The 19717-nt window shown below is 41.8% G+C and overlaps 1 protein-coding gene across 1 annotated transcript in view; it reads left to right on the forward strand.

The window, feature by feature from the left end:
• Positions 1-19717, forward strand: part of AK3 (adenylate kinase 3) — a 30165-nt gene that overhangs the window by 3791 nt on the left and 6657 nt on the right. Inside the window, exons 2-4 of the mRNA XM_075827467.1 lie at positions 12275-12394; positions 13258-13430; positions 19447-19565. Of these exons, the coding sequence (XP_075683582.1) occupies positions 12275-12394; positions 13258-13430; positions 19447-19565 (412 nt within the window). The remainder of the gene's footprint in view (positions 1-12274; positions 12395-13257; positions 13431-19446; positions 19566-19717) is intronic.

Here is a 19717-nt window from a genome sequence, read left to right on the forward strand (position 1 = left end):
CTTTTACAAGGAAAAAATGATTGTTAAAAATAGTTTGAGTTTTGTCGCCATATGAAATCAATGGTAATATGGTTTCCATTTGGCTTTCCGTTCATCTGTTCCTCTGACGGAATGAATGAACGGAAACCCCAAAGGGAACCCAATTCTGACATGAACGAGGCCTTACAGAAACACCAACATTCAGATGTACGGAATGGATTTTTCAGTAATAGAAATTTCTTCAACGAATCAGTCTTGTGCGAATTGTAACGCTAAAAATTAGCTAGTCCTTTTCACCCCACATCAGTGCCAGACATCACCACTTCTCTTGTGGCTGAATGGACTGAATGCCGGCTGCATGACACACTGCAGATTTGCTGTAGAAATTTCTGTGACTGTCCCAGTCATGTGAAAGAGGCTTGAAGTATTTCATGCACAACAACCCCGTTCAGATGTATGGAATAGATTTTTCAGTCACCGAAATGTCTGCAACAAATCTGCTCAGTGTGACTAGACCCTAAACAGGATCTGTACTGCCTCGGTCATATGACGTTACGTACAAAACAGAGAATGTACTAATGTGGTTTTCACTACACAGTGCATTAGGCTGGGTGCACAACCCGCAGGGAATTCCGCCTGAAAAACCGCACCGAATTGTGGTGCAGTTTTTCCGGTGGAATCTCTGCTGCACAAACCGTTCTAGGAAAAAAAAAGTTAGTACTTGCACCCGGGCGTTGTCATAGCGACGCGTCCCTCTGTCACATGGGATGAAAGATCAACCAAGGACGCTGTGCTGCACTCACAACAGAAGAACACGTCGCTACGATCATGCCCGGGGGTAAGTATTAACCTATTAACGTTTTTATTTATAACAAAAAAAAAGGTTTTGGCCTCTTTCTGATTTGCGATTTTTGTGGCGGAATCGCCACATTTGCCTAATTTTTGCAGGTTTTACTTCTTATCGAATTCAATGGGGATAACCTGCAACAAAAGAGGAGCGATTCTGCAGAATGAATTGACAAGCTGGAGGTTAAAAAGCCGCACTGTAAGGCAATTTATGAATGGTTCCTTGGCTCTTTGTTCTTTTCCGCAGTAAGACGCTTGTGATTTTCCACAACGGATTTCAGAAGTTTACACTGTGTGTGTCCTTACCCTTACATTTCAAAGTCTGAACTTCGCCTACTAAGGAATTGCATTTTAATAAATTTTCTAATATAAAATTGAAAGTAGCTGAAATCAGATTTTGAGATTTTTATCAAAACACAGCATGCTTCTAGGTATGCACGGACGTATTACACGTTCGTCTAAATAAGCCCTAATAGTCGCATCCATTGCCTATAGACTATAATGGTATCCGTTTAACGAATACGTCATGAACTCTAAGGCTGGGTTCACACGACCGATTTTCAGACGTAAACGAGGCGTATTATGCCTCGTTTTACGTCTGAAAATACGGCTCTAATACGTGGGCAAACATCTGCCCATTCATTTGAATGGGTTTGCCACGACCTGTCATTTACGCGTCGTCGTTTGACAGCTGTCAAACGACGACGCGTAAAATGACCGCCTCGTCAAAGAAGTGCAGGACACTTTGAAACTTAATTTGAGCTGTTTTTCATTGAGCTGTTCTTCATTAAATTCAAGATTACGGGCGTCAATGACGCCTCGCAAAATGCGAGGTGGAGCATTTACGTCTGAGAACGACTGTCTCCTGAAAACAGTCTGTAATTTCAGACGTAAAAGCCAGTTATCGTGTGCACATACCCTTATGACCCTAGTACACAACGTATCAGTTTACCGGATAACGTTAGTCTATGGTGATGTATGCCACTTTTGGAGCTTCTTTCTTGCGTACACCTCAAACCTAGACAGGCTATGTGAACATCACATTTTTTTAAGACTGAATTCACACCATATTTTGTGGTGTATTGTTGCCTGACATGCCAGGAAAAGTGACAAACTTTAGGCTATGTTCACACGGGGTATTTTGCCGAGTTTTTTGACGCAGAAACCGCGTCGCAAAACTTGGCAAAAACGGCCCGAGAACGCCTCCCATAGATTTCAATGGGAGGCGTTGGCGTCTTTTTCCCGCAAGCAGTAAAACTGCCTCGCGGGAAAAAGAAGCGACATGCCCTATCTTCGGGCGCTTCCGCCTCTGACCTCCCATTGACTTCAATGGGAGGCATGAGAAAGCGTATTTCTCGCTGTTTTATGCCCGCGGCGCTCAATGGCCGCGGGCGAAAAACGGCGCGATAATTGGCGCGAAAATCGGCGTGCAGGGAGAGGAATATCTGCCTCAAAGTTCCAAACGGAATTTTGAGGCAGATATTCCTCCCCCAAAATACTCCGTGTGAACATAATGAGCAAATGAATACCAAAACGGTGCAGTTTTGGCATACGATTTGCCAAGATCTGTCAGGGTTTAACTGTACTGAAAAGTGTAATTGTCTACACTTTAACCCCTTTACGACACAGCCTGTTTTGGCCTTGTGGACACAGAAGATTTTTTTCAAATCTGACTTGTCACTTTATGTGGTAATAACTCTGGAATGCTTTTACCTATCCAAGCGATTCTGATATTGTTTTCTCGTGACATATTGTACTTTGTTAGTGAAAAACTTTGGTCGATAAATTCAATATTTATTTGTGGAAAAACGTAGCATTTTTCTAAATTTAAATGTGTTTGCTTGTAAAACAGATAGTTATACCACCCAAAATAGTTGCTAGTTACCATCCCCCATATGTCTACTTTATGTTGGCATCTTTTTTTTTTCACGTCCTTTTATTTTTCTAGGACGTTACAAGGCTTATAAGTTTAGCAGCAATTTCTTATATTTTCAAGAAAATTTCAGTAGGCCATTTTTTTCAGGGAACAGTTCAGTTCTGAAGTGGCTTTGATTGCCTTCTATATTAGAAAGTCCCCATAAATTACCCCATTTTGAAAACTGCACCCCTCAAAGTATTCAAAACCACATTCAGAAAGTATTTTAACCCTTTAGGCGTTTCACAGGAATTAAAGCAAAGTAGAGGTGAAATTTACAAATTTATTTTTTTTTGCCAAAATTCATTTGTAATAAAACAAATCTGTAACACAGAAGGTTTTACCCGAGAAATGCAACTCAATATTTATTGCCCAGATTCTGCAGATTTTAGAAATATCCCACATGTGGCCCTAGTGTCCTAATGGACTGAAAAACCGGCCTCAGAAGCAAAGGAGCACCTAGTGGATTTTGGGGCCTCCTTTTTTTTTTTTTTTTTTTAGGAATATATTTTAGGCACCATGTCAGGTTTGAAGAGGTCTTGCGGTACCTAAACAGTCGAAACCACCCAAAAGTGACCCCCTTTTGGAAACTACACCCCTCAAGGCATTTTTCTAGGGGTATAGTTAGCATTTCGACCCCACAGTTTTTTTGCAGAAGTTAGTGGAATTTGTTTCCACAGAAAAAAAGGTGATTTTCATCTTCACAAACTTAGAATTTTTTTTATTTTTACCGTGCGGTAAAAACGACAACTTTAGTTTTATTCTGCGTCTCAATACGATTACGGTGATACCAAATTTATATAGTTTTTTTTAAATATTTTACTACTTTTACAAAGAAAAGTCTATTTGTTATTTTTTGGTCGATTGAGCGCTGTGGGGGCTTATTTTTGGCGGGACGAGCTGTAGCTTTTATTGGTCCAATTTTATGGTACATACATCTTCCTGATCACTTTTTATTACATCTTTTTTAGGGTATATTCACACGCACTATTTACGGACGTAATTCTGGCATTTTTTGCTGGAATTACGGCCGAAAATACTGCTTGAAAGTGTCGGCAAACATCTGTCCATTCATTTGAATTGGTTTTACGATGTAGTGTGCAGACGGTCATTTTTTTTACGCGCCGCTGTCAAAAGATGCATGTCACTTCTTGGGACGTAATTGGAGCCGTTTTCAATTGACTCCATAGAAAAACAGCTCCAATTACGTCCATAATGGATGCTGCGAAAAACGCCTGCACATGCCGTTACGTCTGAAATTCAGGAGCTGTTTTTGCCTGAAAACAGCTCCGTAATTTCAGCCGTAACGGATGTGAACATACCCTAAGAGCTAAGGTGACCAAAAAAAACAGCGATTTTGGCACTTTAAATTCTTTATTTCTTACAGCGTTCACCATGCGCAATAAATTAAGTATTACTTTATTCTGCCGGCCGGTACGATTACGGCGATACCATATGTGTATAGTTTTTTTTAAGTTTTGCAGCGTTTGCACAATAAAATTACGTTTCTATAAAATAGTTTTCTGAGACACCATATTCTGAGCCGTAACTTTTTTATTTTTTTAGTCAAAAAAGCTGTGGGGGGTCTGGTTTTTTGCGAGACGGGTTGTAGTTTTTATTGGTACTATTTTGGGGTAAATGCAACTTTTTGATCACTTTTTATTCTATATCTTGGGAGGGGTGGTGACCAAAAAATAGCGACGCTGACAGTTTTCCGTTTATTTTGTTTGCGGCGTTCACTGTGCGGAAAAAATAACATTATAGTTGCATAGTTTGGGTCGTTCGAAACACGGTGATACCAAATATGTGTACTTTTTTTAACGTTTTCATTTTTTTCCTATAATAAATGACTTCTTATAGGAAAACAAAAACTTTTCTAAAACATTTTTATTGTTTTTTTTTTTTACTTTTTACGCTTTATTTTTTTTTACCTGCAGCTCTAATCGCTGCTAGAATACATTACACTACCTAGGTAGAGTAATGTATTCCAACTGTCAGTGTGACGTCACAGTCACTCTGACAGTAAGGGTATGTTCACACGCTCAGTCAAAAACGTCTGAAAATACGGAATTCCTGATTTTCAGAAGTTTTTTAAGCCACTCGCGATTTTCACGGCCGTTTTTGGAGCTGTTTTCAATGGAAAAACAGCTCCAAAAACGTCCCACCTGCACTTCTTTGACACGGGCGTCTTTTTACGCGCCGTCTTTTGACAGCGACGCGTAAAAATACACCTCGTGGGAACAGAAAATCGTAAAACCCATTGAAAGCAATGGGCAGATGTTTGTAGGCGTATTAGAGCAGTTTTTTCAGTCTGGTCCTCATAGGCTTCCATACATGGCAGACCCGGAGGCCGTTGTCTTGCTCCTGGGTGCCATCACAAGCATCAGCAACCCCCACAATTGCATGGGGGCTGCTGATGTGCTACAAACCCCCTAAATGTGGCGATCGCAATCGAGCACCACATTTAACGGGTTAATTGCCAAAATCGGCGGCGATGAGAAGCTGATCGGCAACACTGGAGTGTCAGCTGTCGGGGACAGCTGATCTCCCAGTTCCTGATGCACACCTTGGTGCCGACCATCTGTCATCAGCTGGGGGACCAATCAGAGTTGTCCCATGCCGACCATTGCTGTGATTGGCCTGTTAGAATTGACAGACCAATCGCAGCAATTTAGAAGCGACCGAATAGCAAACTGTTACGGTTAGTGACAGATTACTATATGGGACAGTGATGACAGATGTCATAGACAGCTGACCATCTCTGTCATCGGCCAGGGGACCAATCACAGTCTAAAGTAAAAATACGCCCACTTGGGCATTAAGCAACTCATTAGCATAAATCTAAAATCGCTAATAAAGTGGTAATAGATAGTTTTTTTAAAATAAAAAGCACTGCTGTCACCTACATTATAGCGCCCATCTCCTTATGTAGGAGATAGGGCACTTATAATGTGGTGACAGATCCTCTTTAAGGATGTGTTGGTACCAGTTAAATATTTTTATTTTTTATACTGCTTTAAAGGGAAAAGGTTTTTTTTTTCTTTACTTTTAATATGTTTATTTTTTTAGATATTAAAAATGTTTTACCTGTAGTTTACTTTTTTTATTAGTCCCCTTGGGAGACTTTAACCAGTCGTTGGATCGCTTGCACAATATACTGCAATACTATACAGGGCTTAATAGGAGCACATGACATAAGTATCCGTCAAATGCCAGCAAGGGGTTAAATACTTCCCTGTCGGAAGGGGCTTCCGCAAGATGCAGTACCGTTATGTCGCGGTGATGGCATGGGCTCAACCCTGCTGCTATGGCAACCAGAGGCCTATTTAGGTATTTTAAAATCCGCAGCATGTCAACTTATCCTGCGTTTCCGCCTGCGAATTTTATCTGTCTAGTTTTAAAGAAAAACGCACCAAAATACGCAGCATAAAACCGCACCTATTTCCGCATCAAAATGTAAATACCCCACCTAAAAACGCATCATTCCCCATGCACACGACCGTATGTTTCATCTGTAATTACGGACCCATTCATTTCTATTGGCCACGGACACCATTCAGTATTTTTACTGATGGGTGTCAGTGCTGAAAAAAATTATAAAACCGGTCCTATTCTTGTCTGTAATTACGGCACAGACTCTCTCCTAGAAGCCTACGGGCGCTTCCATAAATACAGACGGCTGCGGATGTGCATCCGTAAACCGTCCGTATTTACGGAACCTTTGCTATGCAACATCTTGGTGACCCCATTTGCAGCCTCCCTCCCCCTTTTTATTAATTTTTTTTACGGATCCGTATATACAGATCAAATACGGGTGCAATACGTAAAAAAGGGCCCGAGTGGTATAACGGTCGTGTGCATAATGGTATGTTCACACGGCCTATTTTCGGGCCACGTTTGAAAAACGCCCACGTAAAAAATCTGCCGCGAAAAAGAACTGCAGGTCACTTCTTTGGTCATTTTTGGAGCTGGTTTTCATAGACTCTATTGAAACCGCTTCAAAAACAGTCATAAAAAACGCAGCAAAAATCTTCCCTTGAAAACCGCTCTGTGTTTTCAGACTTTTTTGTGTTTGCATGTGAACATACCCTAAGGGGTAGAGGCTCACTTCACCCCTTGATACATGCCTTTTTATAGGTGTAGTTTCCAAAATGGGGTAATTTCTTAGTGGTTACTGTTATTATTTCACATAAGAGCCTCTGCAATTGTGAACCAATGCTGTGTAAATCTCCAAATTAGGCCTTATTCACACGAACGTGTATTACGTCCGTGATACGCGCGTGAAAATTACGTGCGTCGCACAGACCTATGTTAGTGAATGGGGCCGTTCAGACAGTCCGTGATTTTCACGCAGCTTATGTGCGCTGCGTAAAACTCACGACATGTCCTATACTTGGCTGTTTTTCGCGCATCACGCGATCTACACGGAAGCACTTCCGTGTGACGCGCGTGATTCACGCAACAGTAGATAAAGAAATGAAGGAAAAAATAAAAGCACTTCCTTCATTTATTTTTCTAATCTTCAAAACCGCGTCTCCTAAGCATGGTATATTCGTGAAAATCACGCAGCCAACACTGATGACACACGGAAGTTCAACGCGCGCAAAATGCACACGCTCGTGTGAATCCGGCCTTAGGCCTCAAATGTGCATGGTGCGCTCTTTCTCCTGAGCCCTGTCATATGTCCAAGCAAAAGATTAGGGACACAGGAAGAATGTTAACCCCTTCATGCACCTGGACATAACTGCACATCCTGGTGTGGGGGTTAATGTATGAAGCTGGCTCACGTGCTGAGCACGCTCCATATGCTCCGGGTGTCAGCTGTGTTTTACAGCTGACACCTCGCATTAAAGGGCCAGGAACAGAGATCGCTCTGTTTAAGCACTTAGATGAAGCGGTCAATAGCGATCGCCGTATCTAAACCGTTAGAAAGAGGGGGCAACCCCCTGTCAGCCCGATTTCTGCAATGCTTTGATGACACAGAACAGGTTATCCTAGCTTCTTCCAGCATCTGGGAAAAAAAAAGTTAAATCTCTAATGCCTCCCCTTCCTGCCAGGGACCATATCCTGTGCCAGGAGGCGCACTACAAAAAATTAACACCTGGGTTCTTGAGTGTTATTTTAATGATGTTGGACAAGGTACACGTATTTGGTATCGCTATACACCGTAAGGTGCAGGGATTTCAAAAGTTGACCTTTTTGTTTTGGACTCTCGGGCATCAGAAGGCCATGGTTTTAAAAGTTTTAAACTTTGTTCACTCAAAACTGGAAAACCATTTATTTATTTTGTCATTTTTAATTGCGTTTTTTTTCTTCGTGCCAGATGTAATATTAAAGTCTATAGTCAAATTAAAAAAAATGCACTGCATACATAGTTTTAGTTTGTGGCATTTTTGTTTCATTACACCAAACTGCCCTGTGTGAATCTGATCTAATAAAGCTGATACAGTGGAGAGTGAATTCAGACGTGGCAGGTTTTTTTCTGCTGTGGAATTTACTGCAAATCTGCAGAGAAGTAGCATGTGTTAGGGCTTATTCAGACGAACTTAAAATACGTCCGTGCAACGCGCGTGATTTTCACGCGCCTCGCACGGACCTATGTTAGTCTATGGGGCCGTGCAGACAGTGATTTTTGCGCTGCGTAAAACTCACGACCTGTCCGTTCTTTGTGCGTATTTCGCGCATCACGCACCCATTGAAGTCAATGGGTGCGTGAAAACCATGCATGTCACATGGAAGCACTTCCGTGGGATGCGCGTGACTCGCTCAACAGCAGTGAAAAGGTTGAATGAAAACAGAAAAGCACCACGTGCTTTTCTGTTTACAAACATACAAACCGTGTCATAATGATGGCGGGTGCGCGAAAAGCACGCAGCCACGCATCATATGCTACTAATACACGGAGCTGTTAAGTGCCTTTTGCGCACGCAAAACGCGGCGTTTTTTGCGTGCGCAAAACGCACACGCTTGTGTGAATCCGGCCTTAGGCTGGGTTCCCACGGGTCAGATACACTGCCTAAATCTACGCAGCATATCTGACCAAGAACCTGCAGGGAATCCTGCCAGAAAAACTTACCACATTGTGGTGCAGGCTTTCAGGCGGGATATCTGCTGCGGAAACAAGTGCTTGGGGGAGATCTATACTTACCCTGAGCTTTTGTCATGGTGACGTGTTCCTCTGTTAGTGCAGGCTGGCCTCCTGGGATGACACTGCAGCCAATGTGACCGCTGCAGCCTGTGATAGCAGGCATCTCAGGAGGCCAGCCTGGACAAAGAACAAAAGAAAGTGTCGCTATGACAACGGCCCGGGGTAAGTGTAGTCGTTATTTTTTTTTTATTTGAAATAATTTTATTTTAAAAAAAAGGCTTTATTTTATTTTTTTTAAAACCTATAGACATGTATTGCACTATATTGTAGTAGATCTTTGATATGCAATCCGCATCAGAAATATTTAACAAATCCACCACATCCAAATGTGGTCTATTGCATCCACTAGTTAGTAGTTCCGAGGGGACACTTCTACGGCAGAATTTTGAATGCAGCTCTGGACTGGACTACATTACAGGCTGTAACTCATGATAGGTACAATATAAATAATACAATGTATTTGCTTAACCTTTTATGTAGATCACATCCATATAAAAACTGTAAAATGGCGTTCAAAGGTCAATAAAGCTTTCCAAAAAGACATTGGTCATAGTCTCGTGCTTTACCCATCCCATAGCAATGGTTTATAATTGCTGTACTCTGCTTTACATTTTGTCAGCTGGGAAAAGACATTGACAGCTGGGAATTTATTGTTGTGTTCTCACCTCACCATTTGATAAAACTTGCCAATGACCTCTAGAAAACTTTCCTTCTTTGTTTGATCATTAACCTGAACGTGTGACTGTCCGTCACAAGCTGCCTGTCTCTATAAGGAAAAGCAGATCGCTAGGTCATACAAAGCCACATATGCATTTAGTTAATCCAACTTTGGGGATATATATATTGGATAATGATTCACATTCACTAGAAATATACCATCAAAGCATATGTTTACTTTAGTATATTATAGTGCATTATTACAGCTAATATAAGATATAACCTATCAATAATGTTGAGTTTCTGCAAATACCTACTGATCCTGCGGTTAAAAGAGGTATTTCCATCTGAGGCATTTCCACAGGATATGCCAGAAATGTCTGAAAGGTGCAGATCCCACCTCTGAGACCCGCACCTGTCCTGCCTTGTGAGACAGACATTGGCTGCCGCATCCAGACGGAGAATCAATAGAGAGGTGGCTACAGAAACAGCCTAGCTCACTGTTCTCAGGTGTTTTCATAACTCCCATAGAAGTGAATGGGTTAGGGAAACAGCCAAGAACAGTGAGCTCAACTGTTTCCATAATTCCTGGCCACTTCGATATTTAATTCTGCACCTGGAATCGGTGGGACGAGGTCGAGGAATCCCCAATCTGGAGATAGGTAGGAGTCTCCGAGGGACCTGCATCTATCAGACATTTATTTAATGTCGAAGATGGGAATACCCCTTTAGTGCTGCCTTGCCAACTTCTAGCAGAGTCTACTGATTTGGTGGATGTATAAAGTTGCTCTATGATCCAGTGTTTACAATAGGCACCCTCTGAATGCACTAGAGTGTGTAGCCTTATGGAGCTCTGTACCATGGGTAAGACTGAAGAAATAATGCATCAAACTAATTATATGTCAGACAGCAGATGCATTGGGTCATGGCTGCACGTTTTTGGTTTCAGAAATTCCATACCCAACTATACCAGGGATATTTGAGGTCACACTAAATATTTTTAAACAAAGTAGAAATACTGTTGGAATATTTTTAGTAATTTGGAATTTGCGATTTTATATATATTGTTGCTCGCCTAGGCATGAGGCAAGAATCCAGATTGGCCAAGAAACTTATTATTTACGGATTGTAACTGATGCTGAACTGCCAGCACCGTCTACCCAACATTATTAATTTGTGTGAATACACATGAGCCTGATTTTAAAGCAAGCAGGAGTCTTTAAAGACATTGGTGACACCGTAATAGGGGACACTCATAGACTTCTATTGTTTTCCTTTCATATGGCAGCATACGTATGTCTTTTTTTTTTTTTAATATGACTGATGCCATTCTCCGTCATTTCACAAAGGTATTCCCCTGTAGAAACATTGTTTTGAGGGAAGAATGTCACACACACACACACACACACACACACACATCAGAGAATGCAAATACAGTAGAAAATGGTGCTGCCGCCAGTAGGCCTGGTGCAGGCTCAATGTTTGCCTACAGTCCGCTTAGAACTGCTAGAGAGAACAGGAAGTATTAAGGCAAGTGCTATATATTTAGTACTTGCCTTAATACTGTCTTCCTGTTCTAAGCTGACTGTAGGCACCCCCTAGTCAGGGCGCTTTAACCATAGGGAAAACATTGAGCCTGCGCCAGGCCTACTTGCGGCAGCAACATTTTCTACCGTGTTTGCGTCCTCTATTCTCTGTGTGTGAGAAACGCTTCCCTCAAAACAATGTTTCTACAGAGGAATACAGATGCACGTTTTTTGTTTTTTTTTTACATGCATGTTTTATTCCCATTCAGATTTTCACCTGATTTCCAGGACCTATACATAAATAGCTGCATCAAGTTTATGAGTGCACACTTTTCGCTCTCCAAGTCAGAACTGGAATCTGACTCCACAGCCCTTGTTAACAGTTGATCGTTGAGGGTCCCAGCAGGGCGACACTTTGTGACCTGCTTAACAAGTTGAGCTTGTCAAAAGCAGAGAACGCCTGTTAATGGGTTACTTCCATCATAGACAATTATGGCATATTCACCTCTACGCCTCACACCTTATGTCCACTTTCTGCTAAAGCCAGGTGGGAAATGGAAAGAGAGACTACAGATTTGTATAATAATAATAAATGATAAATAATTGTCTGCTGCAAGATACTGCAGTCTGACCTAAGCAAACCTGGTTAAATGTTTATGATCTTATTTGCGTATTGATTTTCTGGACTAAATTAATTAAAGTAGTTGTCCCATCTTTTTGAAGGGGTTAACTCAAATTAAAACGTATTGCCTATTCACAGGATAGGTCATAAGTGTCTGATCGGTGGGGGTCCGACCGCTGGGCCCCCCCCACTGATTAGGAGAATGGAGGTCCAATGTTCCTCATTTGAATGGCGCTAGACCAAGCATGGGCTCTACTGCACTATTCAAAGTGCATGGGCTGCCAAATATAGCTGAGTACAGCGTTCGGCTATCTTCGGCAGTCCCATATAATTGAATGAAGCCGCAGCGTACATGTTTGACAGCCGCTCCATTCTCATGATTGATGGGGGTTTCTAGCAGTTAGACCCCAGACACTTATCCTCTATCCTCTGGATAGGGGATGTTTCAATCTTGGGTCAACCCTTACAACCCAAATAAATGTTGTGTGTATTTCAGTGGTAGACAGATTGTTGAAATCCTTGTGTAATATTTGGTAGATCAATGATTCTGATGCCGTCATCTTTTTTTTTTTTCTCTACAGAGATTGGTATACTGGCAAAGACTTATATAGAACAAGGTCAGCTAGTTCCAGATGATGTGATCACCCGGCTAATCATACAAGAGCTAAATAACTTTGGTGAACATAACTGGCTGCTGGATGGTAAGCTTAAGGCCTTATTCACACGACCGTGTCCGTTTTGCTCATGAAAAAAAAGCTGCGTTTTGCGCGCGAAAAAGCTCTGTGTGGCATCTGTATATGGTGCGTGGCTGCGTGATTTGCAGCCGCCATCATTATGACACTCCGTTTGGATGTTTGTAAACAGAAAAGCACGTGGTGCTTTTCTGTTTACATTCATTCTTTTACTGCTGTTGCACGAATAACGCTTGTCCCACGGAAGTGCTTCTGTGGGGCATGCGTGATTTTCACGCACCCATTGACTTCAATGGGTGCGTGATGCACAAAAAACGCAGAAATATAGAACATGTCGCGAGTTTTACGCAGCGGACTCACGCTGCGCAAAACTCACGGACAGTCTGCACTGCCCAATAGACTTGCATAGGTCCATCCGACCCGCGTGAAAACCATGCGGGCTGCACGGACGCAAATCACGTTCATGTGAATCCGCCCTCACTCTACTAGATATGTTTGTGTCTGGTCTGAAATCCTTTTATAGTTTTTAGAAGAAGAGGGGGGAAAATAATCTTAACTAAAGTAAACCTACACGTTGGTGATTAGTTGTCCGTAACCACAGGTTAGCCAACAATTGGGTGACTGAGGGAGGGATTCCCCCACACCCCGCTTATAGTCCATTTTTGCCTGTGTATGGATGTACATGGTGAATGCTGGATGAATACAAATGACTGTTCATGCAAAAGGCAGCATAAGGTATTTGGTTGGAAAATGGTGTTTATTTTAAACCACCATGCATGCACATAGATATACAGTACACAGATCAGTGAATTTGTTTAGCAGATTGATAAGACTGGTAGTTATTAGGATTTTTTTAATTTTTTTTTATTTAGGTTTTCCAAGAACTGTTCCTCAAGCACAAGCCCTTGATGAAGCCCATCAGATAAACACAGTCATTGACTTGAACGTTCCGTTTCAAACCATTAAGGATCGTCTCACTGCACGATGGATCCACCCTGGTAGTGGAAGAGTATATAACACAGAATTCAATCCACCAAAAGTTTCAGTAAGGATTTGTTTCTCATAAGGCTGTAGTCCTACACTAATATGGATCTGTAATAGAACTATATGGTTTCTATATACATAGTTTGTACGGCTGAAAAATACATAAGTTTATCAAGTTCAGCCTATTCTCCTACAATTTTGATCCAGAAGAAGGCAAAAACCCAATGAGACAAAAGCCAATTTTTCTCATCTTAGGAAAAAATTCCTTCTTGACTCCAAATATGTATTTTTTTTAAAAAAAATCTAATTGCTATCACACTTTTTTTAAATTTGTTTCTCAGTACATCTGGCAGTGACCACTTTTTTTTTTCTATCCAACTACTAAGAAAGTTTAGTTCATAGAAAAGACATGAATGTTAGGTGTAAGCACTGTGTCCCTTCAGGGTGACTTGCAGTCAGTGACCACTCTCATGTACATATACAGTTTTTATTCACCCTCTTGCCACAATCTCTTTTATCCTTCCAATCTTAAAACCAACATGTTATAGCTTTGTCCTCCCAACAAAAAGTGTTTGCCATTCATCTTGTAAGGGTGCGATCACACGTGGCATACTTCCATTCTTTTTCCGCAGTTTAACAATACGCTGTAGAAACCTACAATGTACGCATATGGGAAAAATATTCTGCAAATCAAGAACTAGGGAACTCTGTCTGCATTGCAGAATATTTTTTCCTATACACACACTTTGTCGTTTTCCGCAGTGTATTTTTACACTGCGGAAATACACAGTCAGGTCACATTATTATGACCTCCTCCTACTTTTGACATCGGCAGCGCGTAACCCATGAAGGAAGTGATGTGCCGAGGACTGGCTTGGTGGATATATAAGGTGTGCGATAGGCTGTCTAAACACCTATCACTCGTTGTTTCCTTTGGTAAAAGGGGCGATTTATCAGAGTTGCAAAAAGGGATGATTACTGGCTTTTTGGGCCAAGGGTGGCAGTATTTCTGAAACTGCACAGTTTGTGATATGTTCGCATGCTGCTATCGTGAAAGTGTATCGTGAGTGGACAAATGGCACCATTGGGAATAACCGATGTGGAAACTGCAGAACACTACGTGCCATTGATGTGAGAGGTGAACATCGGCTACGAAGGTGCGCGAGGGCCGAACGACCGTTTACAGTGCGGCAGGTCACCATGAAAATCAACCAGGGGGCTACCAGACATGTGTTTATAACAGTTCAGAGAACCCTACTGTGTATGGGGCTTCGAAGCAGACGGATGGTCACTGTTCCTATGCTAACAAAGGTGCATTGAAAAAAAAGGCTTAAATTTGCACGGCAGTATCGGAATTGGACCACCGATGATTGGCAAAGGGTTGCCTTCTCCGATGAATCATGTTTTCTGCTTCATCGAATTGATGGACGTTTGCGTGTCAGGCGAGAAACTTCAGAGAACAAACACAAAGCAACCATTGCTGGAAGAACACAAGCTGGTGGCGGCAGCGTTCTGATCTGGGGAATTTTTTCATGCCATTCTCTGGGCACACTCATCCGTGTGGAAGGCACTCTGAGCCTATTTGGGTATGAATCCATAGTTGCAGATCATGTCCACCCATATGTGCGGTTTGTCTTTCCTGGGGCAGATGGCATTTTCCATCAAGACAATGCGACATGTCACACGGCTATAAATGTCCGACAGTGGTTGGAAGAGCAAGACCAAGACTTCCAAGTACTTTCCTTGCCCCCTAAATCGCCAGACTAGAACCCAATTGAGCATCTGTGTGACAACCTCGATCATCTTGTTTGCTCTATGGATCCTCCCCCACGCACCCTCCAGCAAATGTGGGATGCACTGTAGTCAGCATGGCTCCAGACACCCGAGACAACCTACCAGCGCCTTATTGAGTCACTCCCATCCCGTCTAGCTGTTGTCCGTGGTACACACGGTGGTTACTCTGGATATTAGCTGGTCATCCTAATAATGTGACTCGACCGTGTACAATGCAAGTACATTACGTGTAAGCAGACCCTTACCCTTTAAAGAGGCTCTGTCACCAGATTTTGCAACCCCTATCTGCTATTTCAGCAGATAGGCGCTGCAATGTAGATTACAGTAACGTTTTTATTTTTAAAAAACGAGCATTTTTGGCCAAGTTATGACCATTTTTGTAGTTATGCAAATGAGGCTTGCAAAAGTCCAAGTGGGTGTGTTTAAAAGTAAAAGTCCAAGTGGGTGTGTATTATGTGCGTACATCGGGGCGTTTTTACTACTTTTACTAGCTGGGCGCTCTGAAGAGAAGTATCATCCACTTCTCTTCAGAACGCCCAGCTTCTGCCAGATCACGCTGTGTCGTCACTCACAGGTCCTGCATCGTGTCAGACGAGCGAGGACACATCGGCACCAGAGGCTACAGTTGATTCTGCAGCAGCATCAGCGTTTGCAGGTAAGTAGCTACATCGACTTACCTGCTAACGCCGATGCTGCTGCAGAATCAACTGAAGCCTCTGGTGCCGATGTGTCCTCGCTCGGATGACACGATGCAGGACCTGTGAGTGACGTCACAGCGTGATCTGGCAGAAGCTGGGCGTTCTGAAGAGAAGTGGATGATACTTCTCTTCAGAGCGCCCAGCTAGTAAAAGTAGTAAAAACGCCCCGATGTACGCACATAATACACGCCCACTTTTACTTTTAAACACACCCACTTGGACTTTTGCAAGCCTCATTTGCATAAATACAAAAATGGTCATAACTTGGCCAAAAATGCTCGTTTTTTAAAAATAAAAACGTTACTGTAATCTACATTGCAGCGCCTATCTGCTGCAATAGCAGATAGGGGTTGCAAAATCTGGTGACAGAGCCTCTTTAAAGAAGCCATAAAGATGATAATATAGTGGCTATTGTAAAATTGCATAATTTATATCTGCATGTATGGGTGAAACTTGTGTCATTTGTGAAAAGTCGTTGCCAACAGTCAGCATGATACATTTCTGTTGTTGTTTTGAAAGAAAAGTCCCTGCATATATGTGAAAAATAGTAGGACACACCAGTCTGTCCACATTATTGAATCTGTTTGGATGGTGAGAAGCAGAATATGCACTAGATCTGCCTATCACGTTAGAGAAAATTTGGCAGATCTTTGTTTACATGAAATTACCGTTATTCCGTAAGCCACCACAGATATTGTTTTTACTATCTTTGTGGAGTTTGCATCACTTTGGAGACAGCCTGGGACCTGACCAGGGCTGTCTCTTGAAAAGGCTTATTAGGCTTTTGTATATTTCCATGCCAGTATATAATTAGTAAAAAAAAACAAAGGCAAGTTCAAGCCAATTTATGGGACCAAAAAAATGTGAAGTATTGTAAAAAAAGACAGAAAATATTTACAGAAAATATATTTTATTTATTTGAACCTATATACAATAATATAACCCCCAGATATTTGGTATCAGCTTAGCCATAACAAGTACAAATAATACATACTTATTTTAGTGATTAATAACATTAACCCCTTCCTGCTCCTTGACGTACTATTAGGTCATGGTAAGTGCATCGTTCGCGCTTCATGGCCTAATAGTATGTCATGGGAGGATCGGCCATTTCGGCCGCCCTCCCGACACATACAGGAGCTGTGACAACTACTGTCTCGTACAGCAGTTGCCGCAGCTCCTTAAACGGGGACCGATCGCGGTGTCCCCGCTGATTAACCCCTTAGAAGCTGCGTTCAATAGTGATCACGGCTTCTTAGGAGTTAAACCACCATCGTCCGCACGCTTCATGATAGCGGGTGGCAATGGTTGCTATGGCACGGAAGCCTAGTGGGTCCTGAAAAAGTCAGGACCCATTATGCTTGCTGTCAGCGAGTAGCTGACCGCTCTGATACACTGCACTACGCATGTAGTGCAGTGAAATAAAATGGCGATCAGGGCCTCCTGCCTTCAAGTCCCCTAGTGGGACAAAATAAAAAAGTAAAAAAAGAAAAGTTTAAAAGTGATAAGGGAAAAAGGGTGATTTTTTTTTTACTTTTTATCAGTCTTTACTTATTAAAAAATAAATAAACTATACATAATTGGTATCGCCGTGTCCGTAACGGCCTGAACTACAAAAGTATTTTGTTATTTATCCCACACAGTGAACACCATAACAGAAAATAATAATAAACCATACTAGAATCACAATATTTTTTTTTGGTCACTTCACCTCCCAGAAAATGGAATAAAAAGAGATCAAAATGTCGCATGTAGCGAAATGGTACTGATCTAAGCTACAGTTCGTTAAGCAAAAAACAAGTCCTCACACGGCTTTCTTGATAGAAAAATAAAAAAGTTCTGGCTCTTAGAATATGGCAACACAATAAGTAAATGATTTTTTGCAAAAAGTATTTTATTGTGCAAACGCCATAAAAAAAACTATAAACACCTGGTATCGGCGTAATCTTATTGCCCCGCAGAATAAAGTTAATGTTATTTATAGCGCACGGTGAACGCTGTAAATCTGTTTTAATAAAACACAATAGTAGAATTGCTGTTTTTTAGTCACTATGCCTCTTAAATTTGAATAAAAACTGATCAATAAGTCGCATGCACCCCATGAAAACTACAATGAAATCCTCAAGGGGTCTGGTTTCCAAAATGGGGTCCCCTTTAAGGGGTTTACCCTGCACTGGTACCTCAGAAGCTCTGCAAATGCGACATGGCGCCCAAAAACCAATCCAGCAAAATCTACATGCCAAATAGCTCTCCTGCTTTTCTGAGCTCTGCCGTTTGTCCAACCAGCAGTTTATGACCACATATGGGGTATTGCCGTAATCGGGAGAAATTGCTTTACAAATGTTGGGGTGTTTTTGTTTTTTTTTTCTTTTAATTTGTACTTTTTATCGTAAAAATTTGGTTTTCAATTGCACATCCAAATTCCACAAAATGCAGCAAAAAACCTGTGGGGTCTAAATGCCCACTATACCCCTCGATAAGTTCCTTGAGGGGTGTAGTTTGCCAAATATGGTCAATTTTGAGGGGTTTCCACAGTTTTGGCACCACAAGATCTTTTCAAACGAACATGGTGCCTAATAAAAAGGAGGCCTCAAAATCCACTAGGTGCTCCTTTGCTTCGGAGGCCGGTGCTTCAGTCCATTACCGCACTAAGGCCACATGTGGGATATTTCTGAAAACGGCAGAATCTGGGCAATAAATATTGAGTTGCATTTCCCTGGTAAAACCTTCTGTTTTACAGAAGGTTTTATAGCCTTTGGCACAGTTAACCAAAGAAAAATGTTGTGAACCTTCACCCCCCACCCATCTCTGTACTCTGCCTTGCTACCAAACTACCCTGTTAAGTTCTTTTTAACTTGTTACACTACCAATAAAATTGGAACAGGAGTACCATTTTTCTTACTTTCAGCGCTGGATTTTGGTTCTCTTTCTTTACCATCTGACACACTTATGGTATATCCACAGGGACCCGCACCTATATTGAGAACAGGGATTTTCGTAACTCCAACAGAATGGACTGGGCTCGGGGGACTCCTGTTTTCGCATATATCAGACATTTATAGCATATCCTTTGGCCAACGTATAAATGTCTGGTATGGGAATAAAGCCTCATGCACACGACCGTATTGGTGTGCACGGCCGTGATTTGCGGCTCAGATGGCCGCAAAGTGTCACCCGCGGGCCGCCCGCAAATCACGGCCCGTGCACATGGCCGTGTGCATTTATTTCTATGAGCCTGGATCGCAAAATACGGCTGTAATAAGACATGTCTGTTCTTTTTGCGGTCCAGGCGCCTGGGCAATGCACGGACCGTGGAAACCACGGTCGTGTGCATGGGCCCATAGAAATTAATGGGACCGCAATTCACCCGCAGATCTGCAGGTGAATTGCGATCGCAAAAACACGTACGTGTGCATGGGGCCTTACCCTTTAATATCACAATTTGTTCTTCAAAATATTAACAATCTTTTCCAGAAAGATGTAATTGGCATTGTCAGAACTTGTTTCATAAAAAGGATGTTCATAGGGAAAGATGTTTAGATTTTCAAGAGGATTGATTTATTTATGTATTATTTTTGGCAATAGGGAATTGATGATCTTACTGGAGAACCTCTTATTCAACGTGAAGATGACAAGCCAGAAACCGTTAACAAGAGACTAAAAGCTTATGAGGCTCTTACAAAACCGGTATTGCAATATTACAAGTAAGTGTAAAATATTGTATCTTTTGCAACAGATTGATAGTAAACCCCATAGAAGTACTCTGTCTTTCCATTAACAAATGTGTTTTGTGTGAATTAAGGGCCCATGAGTTCCTATTTCTGTACTTTTTATGTAGGGTAAGTACCGTCCGTTT

This window comes from Rhinoderma darwinii, chromosome 1 (assembly GCF_050947455.1).
Source record: "Rhinoderma darwinii isolate aRhiDar2 chromosome 1, aRhiDar2.hap1, whole genome shotgun sequence".
Lineage (NCBI taxonomy): Eukaryota > Metazoa > Chordata > Amphibia > Anura > Rhinodermatidae > Rhinoderma > Rhinoderma darwinii.